The 16,237-nt window shown below is 48.1% G+C and overlaps 2 protein-coding genes across 2 annotated transcripts in view; one reads left to right on the top strand and one right to left on the bottom strand.

The window, feature by feature from the left end:
• Window positions 1-6,222, top strand: part of BIN3 (bridging integrator 3) — a 118,640-nt gene extending 112,418 nt beyond the window's left edge. The window contains exon 9 of the mRNA XM_015414193.1: window positions 5,002-6,222. Coding sequence (XP_015269679.1) covers window positions 5,002-5,148 — 147 coding nt within the window. The 3' untranslated portion in view covers window positions 5,149-6,222. The remainder of the gene's footprint in view (window positions 1-5,001) is intronic.
• A 923-nt stretch (window positions 6,223-7,145) lies between these two features.
• CCAR2 (cell cycle and apoptosis regulator 2) overlaps window positions 7,146-16,237 on the bottom strand; it is a 29,508-nt gene continuing 20,416 nt past the window's right edge. The window contains exons 13-20 of the mRNA XM_015414234.1: window positions 15,421-15,663; window positions 14,717-14,894; window positions 14,271-14,350; window positions 12,967-13,113; window positions 12,704-12,812; window positions 11,910-12,107; window positions 9,392-9,597; window positions 7,146-8,405 (exon numbers count right to left, since the gene is read on the bottom strand). Coding sequence (XP_015269720.1) covers window positions 8,262-8,405; window positions 9,392-9,597; window positions 11,910-12,107; window positions 12,704-12,812; window positions 12,967-13,113; window positions 14,271-14,350; window positions 14,717-14,894; window positions 15,421-15,663 — 1,305 coding nt within the window. The 3' untranslated portion in view covers window positions 7,146-8,261. The remainder of the gene's footprint in view (window positions 8,406-9,391; window positions 9,598-11,909; window positions 12,108-12,703; window positions 12,813-12,966; window positions 13,114-14,270; window positions 14,351-14,716; window positions 14,895-15,420; window positions 15,664-16,237) is intronic.

The following is a 16,237-nucleotide window of genomic DNA, read 5'->3' as shown; positions in this document are numbered from 1 at the left end:
ATTGTGTTCTGGGAAGGGCAGACTTCCCAACAGTACTTCTTGCCCCCTGCTGCTTACAGAATGTTTTCCGTGCACAGAAAGGTCTGTGTGTGATGTTCAGGCTTGTTCTCATGCATTCACTGCCTGAAGAGACAGCCGGCTGGGGTGTGAGCGCAGAGCGGTCCTAGATAATCCCTTCATTAAAAAGCACTATGGAGCCGGCAGTAGGTTGCTTAAGTGTACACACACTCTGTTTTATGGGGGGGACACTTTTAGAAACATGAGGGGGTCTGCTAGAAGGAGGGATGCTGGCATTCACTAACGGGGCAGCAGGTATGTGAGAGGAGGGAGGGCACTCCCCCCCCCCTTCCTTGGGCCCAAGCAGTTTAATAGCACAGCAGGGAGCTCTACCCACTCAGCCCCCGGTGATTTGGCTCTTCCTATTTTGGTGGTTCTGCTGTTGCTGATTTGATTCCATTAGTCATTGTGTAAACCAGGAGTCCTGCTGTCACCAGAAAGCAACAGCTCTGTTACCTGCTGATCAGAAGGGAAAGCAGTGCTACGGATCTCAGTGCTCCACTCTCCCCCGGGGCCCCAGTGCTCCCCGCTCCAGCTGTTAATTCATTAGCCCAAGGAAGGAGGGTGGGGCGCTCATGGCACCGATGGCGACTGAGGTGTTCCTGGGCGCAGCCGCCGCCTCTCCCCTCGTTCCTCGCAGGATAAGAAAGCCAGTGCACCACGAGAGTGAGGGGGAGAGGCTGTCTCCATGGAGATGGTGCACATATCTGTACCAGCACCACTTGCTGTTACTTAATCGAGTGAGAACCGTTCGCCTGGGGGCTGCTCTAGCGGTGTAACTGAGACCTGGCAAACTGGAGTCCCGGGGATGGGTTAATAACATCCTTCGTCCTCCGCTCCACGGTGCGATGAAGACGATAGAGATTTCTTGGGCTAGCGGGTCTCCCAGCCAGCTGGAGCACTCCGCTGCATGCTTTGCTCTTAAGGAAAGAGGGAGGAGAGCAGGACTTGCCTCGCAGGGGTTTGGCTGTGCCCTTAGATGAGCGTCCTAAGCATGGCTCAAAGCTCAGCAGCAAGGCTGGGATCTTTCATTGGAAGTTATGTTTGCAGTTGCCTTTTCCAACCAGATTGGCTCCCAAAGCATCACACAGCACAAAATGGTTAGGGTGGTGGTGGTGGGAACTCTGCAAGTGAGCTGACTTGGGGGGGGGGCAAATGGAAAAGATGCCAACTGGCATCAGATAGCTCTTCCATTGATCTGCAGACTCTTCTGGCGCCAGCCTGTTTGAGCCTTTGTGACCCTCTTCCTCTTCCTCCTCCTCCGAAAGATGCGGCAAAGGCTCATTCCCATACAAGTTGGGCCTGAATAAGGACTGCCTGTGGCCCTCCGGGTTCCATCCTCTCCATTCCGAGCACTGATTGGAATGCCTGAGCCAGGGGTCTCCAGTTGGTAGCTGGTAGCTTGTGAGCCCCTGTTAGCAGCCAGCTGCTGTGGAGTAACTCATACATTCCCCTAGAAGACCCAGGAAAAGATCTCCTCTAAGCTTTGGGTTTTTTTTGGGGGGGGGTTACACTTTCTAGGATTTTTCTCTGCCAATAACTTCATTTCTGATGCTCTTCCTAGTCCTACTACTAGGACAGAACAAAATTTGGCAACATGTGGGGTGGGGTGGGGTAGAGTAGCCTGGAATATGGTTCATTAGTCTGAGAATGACTACAGTTCTATCCTAAAGGGTGTGTATGTGTGAAGGGGCCCCCCAAAAGCCATCTGGATCAAAATAAACTTCAGAGCCAGTTTTCTTTTTTAAAGGGCAGAATTACCTCTTAAATAGCCATGGACAACAGCTGAATGAACTACTCAAGTTGGAAATTAAAATGGGTACAAGAACTGGTGGTGAATTGTGTTCATCTGCCTTGGAAGACCTTGTCTGCCTGATTTAACGATCGTTTCAGCCAAGGCCATCTTATTTGCCAAACATTGAGCTGGTAATGGACTTTATTTTTCTTTTTGAGCAAAGCGCCTTGCAGATGGGAGCAGCCACCCAGCAGGCAGCCGGTCTCACATAAGGATTGCAGGGCAAGGGTAGCGTTGATGGAAAAGCTGGGATTTGGAGCTTCCGTATGGAGCTTACTCCATCAGCTCTTGTTGCCATGGTGATCTGTGAAAGGGACACTAGCAGCCAGGGCAGCAGTGCAGACTAGTGGGCTGTGCACAAAACGTTTGGCACCCTCCAGCTATAAATCCTCTTCTTCCTAAGTGGCTGATAAGTGACCTTGAGGGGAAGGCGCACAACCCTTTGGGCACCCCTGTATAACATGGGGATAATAATAGCCACGTTGTGGGGGCGTTGGGAGGATTAGCCAGCATTTGTGAAAATCCCATCAATGCTTGACTGCCCATGAAATGGTTCCAAGGAAGAAAGTGTTAATCTAGGCTGGCCCGGCCTCTGTCTGTGTGAACTTCCTCCTTCTCCCCCTCCCCTGTAAAAGCAGCTTGTTGCACTGTTACAGCAAGAGAGCAGGAACTGCCCCCCCCCGAAAGGTCAGAGTTCATGACTCACTCCTGCTACCTCCTCTGCACTGTTCCTGACGGCTGTGTAGGCTGGGGGGGGGGGGGGGTTTGTCACTGCCTGATCACAACCAACCCAGCCAACTGATCCCTTCCGATATGGAGAGGCAAGCCTGGCACCTGTGCTCCACCTGGGGTCTTCCTCCTCCTCCAGCTTGGGGAGGAGGAGGAGGAAACTACAGTCATGCACAAGGGTTCTGCATCAGCTCCTCCGGCTTTTCCTTAAACCTTGCTGGATGTCTCCTCGCTGGTAGGTGCATTTCAGCAGTTGTTTTGTTTTCATAGGAGAGGAGTCTCATTCTAGCTTGCTTGGGTAACCATACTTGGACCGACTTTGCAACCCAATGATTTACTTTCCGACTAACTGGAAAGTTGCAACTTGGTTCTTAGACTCACAATTTCCATACCTTGCTAAGGCAGCTGGTGGTACAAGTTAGTAATAGTTTGAAGGCAGTTTGGCTCTCGAATGTGTCCTTCTTACTGTTCAGCTGCCCTAGGGCATTATAGGCTCCATTTCCCATGGCACAGCGCACACGCACAGCCATTACATTTTATGTCAACTGCACTTTGCACCTAATTGGCAAACAGGTGGTTCTGATCCCAGGAAAGTTCACTTTTGCCAGAGGGTAAACCCTTGCTGAGTCTTCAGGAGCTGACACGCTTCTTTAAGACCAGGCTAAAGCTGAATATTTTCTGGAAAGCGCAATTTGAAATGAGTGCTCCGGTCCCTTTGACCGTGTGGCAATCTTAATATTGCCCACTCCAGAAAAAGGGGCAGGCCTAAGGGTTGTTGCTCAGTTCACAAGGCTTCCTTCTTATGACCAAAGCCTGAGACCTGCTGGCTTCTGGAAGTGATGTGGCACAGGCTTTCCCTTCCCTGGAAACTCCATAGCCTTTCCTCTCTCCCTGCTTCCTTCTTCCCTTCCCACCTACCAGCCAATCTACCTTTACCCCCACCCCACCCCCATCTCCTCCTCCTTCCCTCCTCCAGATGTGTAGCGCTGGCTGCTGGGCTGGATCCAGTTGTATGGTGTGGGAAAGACTTCCAGGGGGGGAACCTGGCCCCACTGCTGGCCCTCCTGATGGCACCTGGTATTTTTGGCCACTGGTGGACTGGATGGCCCATTGGCCTGATCCAACATTGGTTTCTCTTACGTCCTTATGTAACCTCACTCTTCCCCACACACTATTCTTTCCCTGCTCCTGGCAGCCTTTCCCTGCTTCCTTCCCTCCCGACCAACCTTTCCTCTGCCTCCCTCAGCTTCAGCTATTTTATTATTTATTCATACCCTGCCTGCCTCCACAATGAGGCTGACATCCTTTTCCTCGCCTCTATTTTATCCTCTCAACCACCCTGTGAGGCACCGTGCAGGTGGGGCAGCCGTGTTGGTCTGAAGCAGCGGAACAAAGTTTTGAGTCCAGCGGCACCTTTCAGACCAACCAGAGTTCTATTCGGAGTATGAGCTTTTGTGTGCATGCTCAGGAAAGCTTATACCCAAACTAAAACTCTGTTGGTCTGAAAGGTGCCACTGGACTCAAAACTTTGTCCCTGTGAGGCACGGTAAGCTAAGGCCGTGTCGTGGCTGAAGGTCACCCAGTGAGCTTCCAAGGCAGAGTGGGGACTTGAACCTTTGGGGTCTCCAAAAGCCCCGTCTGAAACTCTGACCCCACAAAAAAAAAAACCTGTGCCACGGGATAGAGGGATGCAGCGAACAAGGGAGAGCGAAATAAAATCACTTCTCTGTCCCACTGTGGAACAGAGAAGAGGAGGCAGGACTACTGGATCCCGGGGGGGGGGGTGCCTTCCATCAGCACCTTCCACGACCTTTTTGGTAAGTCTGGCCCACTGAGTGAAAGGTGAGCAAAGGCAGGACTTCTAAAACTGCATAAATATAGAAGCCTAGATCGAATGTGACGGCCCATCTAAAAAGGGTGGTTTGTTTAGTCTCCTGAAAACCAGAAGTGTCTAGCCCTCAATGTTTGAAAAAAACCAAAACACATACGTGCTGCCTACAGCATATTCCATTACTGAACAAATATATGGGTCCTGTCTTTTCCCATAGCATCTAGTGTCTACTTTATTTTTGTCAAAGCCTGCTTGCTGTACCACAATGCAAGCATAAATGCTTATCCCTGGTTAACACTACTGCATCTAGCTAATACTTTTTCCCTTAAAAGTGACTATGTAACAGCACTGAACCCTTGTACTGAACCACAAACTCCCCCCCCCCCCCCGAATTGCCATCTAACTCTAAAGGTATTAAAAATCTGCTTTTAAAAATTACTTCAAAAGATTCAAGTATTTGAGGTGGTTCTGAGGTGTGGGGGGGGGTTAAGAGAGGGAAGAGGAGCCTCTTGTTTTATTTATTCCCCCAGGGGGAAGACGGATAGGATTCTGTGATGGAGTGGAAATGACTCCTGCACTTTTCCCTTAGGTTGTGTATTACACTGAAATGTACAAAATCTTTGGAGACTTGACAGAACAGATTGATGAGCCTGGCCTGACTGACGAAGAGCGGGAGAAGGAGAACGAAGCCAAGCTGAACGAGCTGAGGGCCCTCTCGATTGTGGCTGATGACTGACCTCCAACTGATACAGCCTTGAAGGTGGCTCATGCCCAGGCAGACTGGCAACCCCGCTGTTGCAGCTCCACGGAAAGGTTCACTTCCTGCTCTCCAAAGACTTGGGCCTCTGACTTTTTAACCTCATGCAAATACGCTGTTTTGATCTGGGTGGAGGGGAGGGGACTTGCCACAGTTCCCAAAGATATCATGAAACAGATGTTGAATGGTGCTGCTACTAATGTTTTTCAACCTAAGGTCTCTGGGTTGCCGTTCCTGAAGTGTCCTACGCTCCTACTTAAGCTAGGATACCACCACTTCCAGGCATCTAATTCGTGCTGCTTTCTTTCATGGTGCATAGAAGAGTTCATCTGTTGCAGTGGGGACCTTCAGCTGCTGCAGTTAGGGAATTTTTTCTCCTTTATCCCTTGTTCTCAGTAGGTCGGCCACAGTCAAGATAGGATTGAGCTGTTGTGCTTTTAAAAGAGACTGTCAGTACACAGTGGCATTTTACTGAGAAGGGAGGAACTACTAGGTTTGGCGGTCTGCACGGACTAGAAGGATGTGGAAAACAGCACCTGTTTGGTGCAGTGTCTTAAATATACCGTTGTGTTTGTCAAAGTGTGATCACGGTGGCCCTAGGAAGGGGGCTGGGAGGCAGAGGCAAAGCAACACGGAGAGTTCCTTGTGATCTCAGAGTAGCAGCACAACTCAGACTGAGACTACACAAATGACCACTTGACCTACAGGTAAGTAGGCAGGTTTTTTCCCCTTCCTTCTGTGCTGTTGTGACCTGTGTTTAATGAGTAAAAGAGTCTGCACATCTTGCACATGGGGGAAGGTTTAAGCTTAGGGGAGAAAATGGCAAATACATACCGTTGACAGAGAAGCTACCCTAGAAACGGGGCCCCACTGGTGACTTCTCTCCCTCTATCTCCGGCCGAAAGGCAGCTATCCAAGCTCAAGTACTTTATCTTCCTGCAGACCTCCCCAAACTGTTTTTAATCAAATGTGAGTCAAGTAGCGAAATGACTCTGCTATCATTTTGTTTCTGTAACCTGTGTCTAATTCTATTTTTGGATTAAAAAGATAAAACCCTCAAACTATACTGTGTCATTCTTTTGTCTTTCCATGCACTGTAAGCACCCCAACTATGCAGCACAGGTTTGCATGTGAATTGTAGTACATTTGTTTGGGAGCTCCATCCCATCCCTTTTTTTTGGGGGGGTGGGATATTCAGTTGAGGGGGCTGATCAACTAGGGGGTTTGTTCAAAGGTTAAAGGCCAGACTGAGGGTTCACTCAGGCAGTGCCCAGCCATTGTTTGGTACCTTGTCAGCAATCTAGCAGTCCCTGCACATTGAGTCTTTCAATGTAGCACAAACCACAATTTGCCATTAGTAGAGTTTGCAATCCTGGTTTGGAGAATCTTAAAGCCCTAGTTTGCTAGCTGAGATGCTTTGTTAAAGAGTGCTTACATGAAGTCACTCTGGGTATGTCAGGGGAAGTTACTTGAACCCCAGCCCCATTCACACAGCATTAAACTAACTGTGTGAGGCATACTCTACCTTTCGATTAGCCACAGCCCCTACTCATGTTCCTGGGCAGCACACCAGCTGTTACCAGCACTCAAGCTCCCTCCATAGCTTTCTCAAGAGTTTAAATCAACAACAAAAAACAGCAAATCCCCCAAATACCATCTTCAACTCAGTAGTCGTAGTTTCAGGCTGCAGATTTTGGCTCTGCATCACAGGCAATTGAAAGAGAAGCGGGGGTTGGTAAAACCTTGCAATGGAATAACCACAGGGCAGGTGCTTTGCCTTACCAGCCTGCAGGGGTAGTTCCAGTTTTCTGCAACAGCCACTCATCTGTGTCATGTCCGTCCCCCTTCAAGTAAGGTACCATTTTAGGCCCTGTGGTTAACATGTAACATATTAAGTCCCATTCTGGCAGACGTTAAATTTTCTCCAAATGAGGTTCATCAAAATGAGGATTCACAGACTTTCAAAGTGAGGAAGAGACTTTTATAAAAGGGAACTTGGCCAGTTAAATACAAGTTGTTACCACATTTACAGACTAAAAGCAACACATCCAGAAGTGACAGACCACCTGAGGGTCGGGGGAGCAGATGCAATCAATGCCTACTGCAGGATTCTTGGGGGGGGAGGCCCCCACCACAGCACTTGCCTTAGCCCATCTACTCTGCTAAAAACTACCACAGAGACCCCACTGGGCTACCTACCACAGCCCTCTGGAAATCTGCTACTCTGCTCAAATGCATTCCAGCTAGTCACTCTGCTGCCTAACACAAGACACCCCACCCCCCAGGCTAGACCTGATGCTCAAGAATTTCACCTGCATTTCTAGGCTGGATGATGGAAGCACAGCAGAGGTTGCTGAGGCTTTAAAGCTACACAGGGCAAATGAGTGACCCAGGACTGACCTCGAGAGAGCCAGATGGCACACACCCCCTTCCCTGAAGGGCTAGCATTCTGCACAGGGAATGTGCAAGGATTTAAATTCAAGCCACAACCACAAACTGCCCTGCCAGTTTATCACAGGAATGGCCACAAACGAGCCTGCAGCAACGGAACTGCATGATCCACTGCACGTGAGATGGCCCAGAACCACTACATTGGTTCAGAGGCTTAAATGCCCGGCGGTGCTGACGCTTCCTTCCTAGCCCTCCAGTCCGAAGGCAGGCAGAATGCCACCTTCTTCAGCTAAAGCGGGGTGGGGGGAGAAGAGGGGGATGCCTGAAGGAAGAAAGTCTCCATGCAGCACATTGAGGCTAGCCATGCCCTGCCCTGCCCTGCCCTTCGGAGCAGTGTGGCACCTACTGTCCATTTCCAACGGCATCAAGGCTTAGTAATGCAATGTCTTTCCCTTCTGATTCTTGCTGCTTAGCAGACACCCTTGAAAATGTCTGTACTGCAGCTCCTCCACTCACACAATAGACCATCAAAACTCCTACCTAATGGGTATCCTTTAAACAATAATGGTGGCTCCAGCATATGAACTGTGGATCCCGGCCATGTTTAGACTAGGTGGCCCTTTCCCCAAGCCTGGGGGGGGATAGTGGTTCAGGATGAAAACCAGCTCTGGCCTCTCACTGGCAGTGAAAGGGTTGAAGGGTCAGAGGCTTACCCCCCAACCGCTGACCCACAGCCCCAAACTATCAACCCAGGGCACAGAACTTTTGCTGAGCTGCTCTGGGGAAGGGCAATTGCTGGAAACTGCTGTGGGTGTCGGGTCCTTCTTTTCTAAGCAGTTATTGGTCTGGAAGAGATAAAGTACAGGGAGAAAGTGAGCTAACATTCGTATCATTTCTTATTTGGTCTGCTCTATGGGTTAAGCCAGACATGACAGAAATCACAGATCTCCATTTATCTTTTAAAAGCCAATTACAGCCAGGCACAGCTCTCATGCAGGGGAGGGAATTCAACCCCTATGTTCCTGCACTGTTACACTAATATTAAACCACCACTCTTCATGCTGTTATTCATGCTTCTCCTTTAACCGGGGGGGGGGGGTTTGGAATATGGGGGGGGAGAAAGTTAGAATCCCCCCCATGTTGTGGGGCCCCAATTTGCTCATAAAAGATGGACACAGATCTGTGCATTTAGTTTGATCATAAGACTCAAGGTAACATTTCTCAACTATTTAAAAAGCTCTAGTAAAACCTGAAGAACAAAATGCCAGACTGAGAAAAATGGCAAACATAAAACAGCCCACACCTGCCTAACCCTCATTAAAACTGCATCTGAAAAGTATCTGTGCAATCTGGGAAAATACTTGGGCTCTGTCTTCAGAGAATGTCTGCAGCAAAGGTATTGCTACAGTTGACGGGCGGCTGCTGAGAACACAATGATGGGATTATTACCTCCTTGAAGGTGGAATGTTCCTTGCATAGGGCTCATCTATCAACTAAAAAGCCCAAACTAAGGCAAAAACACAAATTCAAGTATAAACTGCACTGATTAGCGTATGACTCATTTAAATTACATATAATGCAGAGTTATAACACACGGATTTTTGTAGTGAAGAGCAACTCATAAGGACAGGGATGGGATAGAAGTCAGGGGCCCCAAGCTTGTATCTCTGATACCAGACTGAATCTGTAAGCAGAAATAAACCAATTTTTGTCTTTGCCAGGAGTGCCAGTGTGATCCCAACACTCCCATTGCTTGGTGAATGCGCAGCGCAGTTGCCACTCTTGCAGAAGTTAGCATGACACGAGAAGACAAAACAGCTCTTCCAAATACCTTCTCAATGATCTTTTGGATTTCCAGCTGCAGCGGAACCAGGCGCTTCTTATTCTCTTGCAGCAGCCTCTGGAAATGGGATTTTTGCCTCTCAGCCACTTTTGACTGCTCCTCCATCTCAGCGAGACGCTTCTGCAGCTCCTGAACTTCAGATGCCAAGGCCTTGTTGGAAGCCTCTGTCGTTGAGAAACGGGTCTGGGTGTCTTCTATAAGCAAGGAGAAACAAAAGTCACCCTTCCAGACAGCAGAGCAGCTTGGCTGAGATCTGTGCAGGGGGCAGTGGAATCTCCCAGACCAAAAAAGAATAGCTTAGAGCTGTGAAGCCCCAAGGGGTGGGGTGGGGGGCACCAGAAAATTAAGAGAAAAAGAATACAAAACAGGATTACTTTTCTTCCAAAGACTTCCCCCCCAGTTTTTTCAACTGAAATATTGGAAATTTGGAGGAGCACTGAAAATAATATTCCTCTAAACCATCTTCTTTTGGAATGTGTGAAATCCTTTACTCATTCAAAATGCATAGGATGAAGAGTCGTCTTATGTAAGAATCTACAGAGTAGAGAATGATAATTCTGGGTAGGCTGATTCAGCACTTGAATCCAAGATGCATTTCTGCATCTAGAGAGGGCTGCCATCTTCATGAGAGAAGAAAGCACAGCCTTTTCTTGCGTTTGTGGATCGCAGCTTGCCTTTCTCTTAGGTAGTGTAAGGTGCAGCAATTTGAAGCTCTCTAGTATTGGGTATATCCACAAGTTTGCTTGTGGAAAGTTCAGGCATTTGTACTGTTAGATTTTATAAACGGAAAGAACATTTCTGCTTTTATATGCTAAAGTACAAGTGATGCCTTTTATGTTGTTAAAGCAGTAAGTTTTTATGTACTTATGTAGCCAAGCAGTTCTTACGTAGCCAAGCTAAGAACTCAAGAGGGAATTGGATAAACATATGGAGCAGAGGTCCATCGGTGGCTATTAGCCACAAGGTATAGATAGGAACTCTCGGTCTGGGGCAAGTGATGCTCTGTATCTTGGCGCTTGGGGGGGGAGGACAACAGTGGGGGGGCTTCTAGTGTCCCAGCCCCACTGCTGGACCTCCTGAGGGCACCTGGTATTTTTGGCCACTGTGTGACACAGAATGTTGGACTGGATGGGCCGTTGGCCTGATCCAACATGGGCTTATCTTATGTTCCTTATGTTTAGGTTTGATAAGATAGATAAGAAATTGCAAATATTTCATTTCCCCCCCAAAAAATTTCCATTTTTGAACAGGAAAAAAAACCATTCTTTTCCCCATGGGTTTGGAATTTCTGGAAATTTTATATTTCTAGAGCAGCTATTTTTGGCCTGAACTGAGTTGAGGATGGGGATTCAGAAACTCCCAATAAAGCTCAGTTGGAGGAGAAGGGAATTGCAAAGAGCCATGATGGCACCAGAAGTGCTGGGAGCTATTGTTCAGGTCAGTGGGGCTTTGGCAATTGCACAGCCAGATATGCTTGCAGAATCCCTATGGATGCAGATTTTTTTTTAAATACATGAACCTATTTTCCTATTCAGGAAAATCCAGCAGGGACCACTGGATGTGTCCAGTTCAAATCCCTGGAAGCCAAGGTAGGCAACAGTGGCAAAGAGCGGACAATTTAGATCATTTCAGATGTGAATTTTGAGGATTTGTGCTCGGTATATACGGAGCTAAATAAAGATCAGAGATCTGTATTCGGCTACCGAAGTAGCTGCACCCAAATAAAAGCCAATATACTCTGGTTTCTCTTCAGATCGCATAAATCTTTCGCAGCATGACTCTGGGAGTGAAGGGAAGGCATTTAAAGTTTAAATCACTTCCCTTTACTCACAGAGTCATGCTGCATGACTCCATGAGTGAAATTCTCCATTATACCCTATGGGGACAGTCCCCATAGGGTATAATGGAGCCAAATAAATTCGGGTTTCCCGAATGTTTACCCAAATACCAGTAAAATACTGATACTGGTATTCAGGAATACCAATATTTTTCTGGTCCAATAGAGCCGAATTGGGGGGGAAAACAGAAGAAAAAAAATTTGCACACCCCTAGTAAATTCATGCAATCAGTTTTATATTAGGCAAAGAAACTGTTTGCATGAGTTGAGTTGGGACCCCAGACACAGTGGAACATTGCGTCGCAGAGTGCTTGGAGGCGTTAAGGTGATGCTTTCAGCCTCCTCTTTGCCACAGCAGCCTGCCTTGGCATGGATGGAGGCTGCTAATGGCCCCTGCTTGATTTTCCTGAATGACAGGCAGCAGCTAGGCCCATGTATCTAAAAAATTCTGCATCCAGAATATAATTTCTGGTCAGGGTTTTTTGGGGGGCACTTTGATGAGGTCTAGGTTCTAAGTGCCACTGAGGTACTCAATGATTTGCTATGGGGCTAAAGCAAAGAGGTCGCTTCCCACTGAATTCTGCCTCGGCCCAGCATCTTGGGGATATTGTTCAGGTTGGGGTCATCCTTCATGGAAACAGGCACCGACCCTGACCATGTCTCTCTCACCCAACTTGAGCTCCAGTGTATGGATTTTGTTCTCCAGATAGAGGCGACTGTTTTCTGTCTGCTCTGCCTTCTCCAGCAGTTTGCTCACGTTAAGGACAGTTCCATTGTATGAAACTAGATTGCCGGACTGAGTCTCCAGATTTGGCTTGGAGGTACTCTTGGGAAGGGAGGATGATGAACGCAGTAAGGCAAGGTTCCCTGCAAGAACAAGAACATTTACTCAGCCACTGAATACTCATTTAGAACATATACATCTTAGCCCTTCTATCCTGAACTACATTCCCAGGGTAGGTATCTGTGCGTAAATAGGAACACAGCAAGCAAAAGACTGACGATGGGGCGGCAACATTTGTTTGGAGAATCAACTGCCAGTTACACCTCTTGCTGGGCAGGAAGTTCTACTCCCTCTTGCAGTGCAAAAGAGTACCACTGTCCCAAAGAAAAGCTGTCCACGCTTCTCAGTGATGGGCTGATCAGATCTGTGAAGAAGCCTCTCCTACCCAACATCAGTGGCTGAGTTCTTGTACCAAGGCAGAGGAAGTGGGCAGCGCATGCAGCTGAGTTGCCAAGGGCATGTAGGAATTGGGGGGGGGGGGGAGAGATTGGAGCTATTCTCCAGCACTGCATATGACTGGATGCTGAGTAACTCAAGACAACTAGAAACTATTAATCTAGGACCAGAAGGGTAGGAGCTGAGCCAGAAGTTGTTAGGAGGAATTCTAGATGAAAATGTGGACCCTGCATCCACCTCCATACTACTGAACACTCCCCCCCAGTCCAGATTTGGTACCTACCTAATGGCTCCTCATCAGGACCTGGCTCAGTCCCTTCCTGCCGGTTGTAGCGTAGGCTGGAGTAGCGGCACACGAACTGCGTCACCACCCTGTTCACCAGGCGCTTCACCTGCCACCAGATGAGATACCCCCTCCATGAAAGGCACTGGGAAAGGCCACCCATGGATCCTTGTGCCCTCAGTGCCAGCCAGCCAAAGGATGGTCTGCATCCCCAAATCATTCAAGCATTCAGAAAAGCAGGGAACAAAAGGGCTGGTGCTCACCTGCTCTTTGCAGAGATGCAGCCCCAAGGTTAGGAGAAGCTTCTCGATATCCTTCCGGTGCACATAGCCACAGAAATTCAAGTCAAAGTAAACAAAGGCAAGGAGGGCATCCAGTGGCAGCACAGCACTCGGGTCCAACTCTCTGGGCTGGGAAGGAAAACACACACACACACACAGTGGTGCTTGATTGGTCAAGCTGCCACTTCCCTGATCCTGCACCACAAACTTCAGTAATCAACCAGAAAGGATAGAGGGTTCTCTATGGCATAAACTGCTGATTTAGTATCAGGAAGGATCAGGCTCCAGACACCAGCTCTCTAATGCTACACTAGATTCAGCTGGATCCTGTGTTCTGTGGAAAGGTGACCTGGAATGAGTCCCGATGGCCTCTGGGTGAAAAGAAACTACAGAGACAGCCTGAACAGCCAGAAGAAAGTACACTCAGCAGCCAAAAACCACAAAGCGCTCTGTCTTCCTTTCTTACCCTGGACAAAGCAATATGGGATAGTAAGTTCCAGGAACTCATGGAACAGAAACTTGCATAGACATGATTTTGTCACACACTGCAAAAAGCAGATCCTAGCGCAAAGTTGAACATTGGATCTGAGAATCCAAGCAAGTCTTTTACAAAGAAGTTTCTAGTCCATGTGTACATAAAGGGAATGCTGGGTGGCAAAAGGACAACTTCTATGCAAAAAGATCAGCATACCAAAAGATACCATATTCCCTGAAAGGATAAACTCCCAAATTGGGTATTTTCTAATGTCCCAGGGCCCCAAACTAAGTTCCTATTCCTCTCCCTCAATTTCCTTACCCAATCTAACCACTAACCACTCACTCCAATCATGCATGCAAACTGGCCCAGTTATAAATAGGAGTCTGTTAGCTCATTTACTGTACAACACAATTCTCAGCTCACAAGCTGCCATTTCTCCTAACTGAACATCAAAATTGGACCGTGTTGCTAAATTAGTGACAGTTCCACAAAAGCTGAAGCATGAATCCTATACGTTGTTTCTGCTTGCTTGAAAATCTTCCATCTATTGCAGAGGCAGTCTTCCAATGCAAAGTGTGTTCCTCTGGCACTAGGCACTTCCACCCACTCAAGTCTAGAACGTTCCTAGCACCAGAGGACGGCCTCCATAACAAAGGGCGGTGGCACACGGAAACAGGGTATTGGATCCAAGCCATAATCTTCACTGCCAACATTGGGTAAAACAGACCACAAACAATTTCCAGAGCTTCTAACTGAAAGGATCCAAAGTAGATTGTAAGAAGAAGAAAAAAGAAAGTTGTCTACTGACCACATCATGAAGTGAGGAGAATTCAATCTCTGACTGATTGGATGCGACTGATCTCACTTCAGCATCTTCCAGCTTGACACCTGTTACATTAGAAGACATGGCCTGCTTTGGATGCTGGGTGCAAAATGACCACCTGCATTAGGCCAGGTTAAATACAATGTGCATTCCGAAGACCTTCAAAGCACCGTGACTGGCACAACTGCAGAAGGGGAAGTTGTATGGCACTGGTTTAACAGAACAAGCTAGAGAAAGAGACCTGGGAGTCCTGGCCTTCTCTACCAGGGCTAGGGTAACTACGCAATACAACAAGCCACCTTTTGTCTTCTCTACAATTAAATACTGTGGCAGGTGGACTTGTCTGCAGGCGGCACTGGTTCCTCCACCAATCCCACACCCTAACCTTGCCACCTTCCCTGCAGATTTCCCACGCTTCCCACAGTACTTACCAAAATCCTCCTCCTCTTCCTCTCTCAGGAGCAGCAGGTCATCTTCCAGGCTTAGATCACACAGCTCATCGGTAGAGTCCTTTGAGTCTGCTTTGACACTCCCACTGCTCTTCTCCTTAGGTGCGTTGGCCCCGTCTTGACCTGCAGGCTTCTCCTCCACGTTGCTTCCCTCCTCCTTCTAGGGGTTAAAAAAAGCACATTAAAAGGACTTTGTACACCCTGCACACAAAGACAAATCCCTGGGCAATCAAAATTCTGTGATATGTATAAATTAAGCAAGTGTCCACAGTTTCATTTAATTTGCATAATTTATTCTGCTTGTTTTTGCTATCTCTCTCTGCCTCTCCAGTGACAGAGAGAGAGAGAACATCGCATGGACATGCAAACCACAAAAGCATCACTCCCAGCCAACATCCAGAAGTCTAGCTCAGCCTCCTATCTAGGTTTTGCAGTTTCAGGATGCACTTTCCAATGTCTCTCTTCACAGCCATTAGGGGAAGAAACTTGCTTTTTTTAACCATGAAAATTGAGACAATCTCATGTATGCCATGTGTGGCATTCTGCCCTTTTTCTGTTGTCCCAGGTCAGAGTGGCATGCACACCTAGCCCTGCACATCAACCCCTCCATACACTCAGCTCTGCCCTAGGGAAGGTTACGACGCAGACTTCTACTGCCCTTGGCCTTGGGAGGCACGCTGACTTACCTGAGCATCCTCCTGGTTAATGGCAGGTGCCTCCTCTGCCCCTAGATTTTCTTTAGACTCTTCTTTAGATTCTTCTTTAACTTCACTCTCTCCCTCCTTCTCCATATCAGCTGCTTTCTCTGGTTCGGGGTTCTTTGCCTCCAGAGGCTCTTCCTTCTCTGGCAGGGCCAGTAATGCCTTGTAGAGCTTATAGCCGAAATCCCGTTGAAGCATCTCCTGGAAGAACTCGGCCACCACTGCCACCTCGGGGGGGGGGGAGCGGCAAGGACAGCAGTGAGTAAGAGGCAAAGGAAAGATCTCAAGGTCTCTCTCAGAATACAACACAAAAGGGCATGCCTAAATACACCACATATGAGACCTTCATCAGGCCAAGAGGTACAATCCACACAGCAGCATACCTCTCCCCACAACACCTCCTCTTCTTCTGTCCGTGCTCCCTCCAGCTACTGATGCCCCCCTTCCTTACCCCAACTCCGCCGTTTTCTTTCCTCCACCACCCTGCTCACAGCACCAGGAACATACCTACTTATGACCCCAAAACCATGCTGCTGCTTTGACCACTGCCATCCCTTCCTCCCAAACTCCCCTGATGCCAGCACACGGCTGGGACCAGGAAAACAGAAGGAAAATCTGAATCCATAACCAAAGGCCTCCTCATTCGCTTGTTCAACTCCTTGAACTCGTTTTAGGAGACACAAGCATTCTATAGCTCACCTGAGCATCTTCCCTTCCAGAAAATAGCACAGAATACCTACAGCTACGCTATACAAAGGATGAAAGGTGGCAAAAGAGGCAGGGAAATGTCAGGACACTTTTA

The sequence above is a fragment of the Gekko japonicus genome, unplaced genomic scaffold (assembly GCF_001447785.1).
Source record: "Gekko japonicus isolate JY-2015 unplaced genomic scaffold, Gekko_japonicus_V1.1 scaffold9, whole genome shotgun sequence".
Taxonomy (NCBI): Eukaryota; Metazoa; Chordata; class Lepidosauria; order Squamata; family Gekkonidae; genus Gekko; species Gekko japonicus.
Note: the sequence above shows the minus strand (reverse complement) of the source record. Positions and strands in the feature narration are given on the sequence as shown.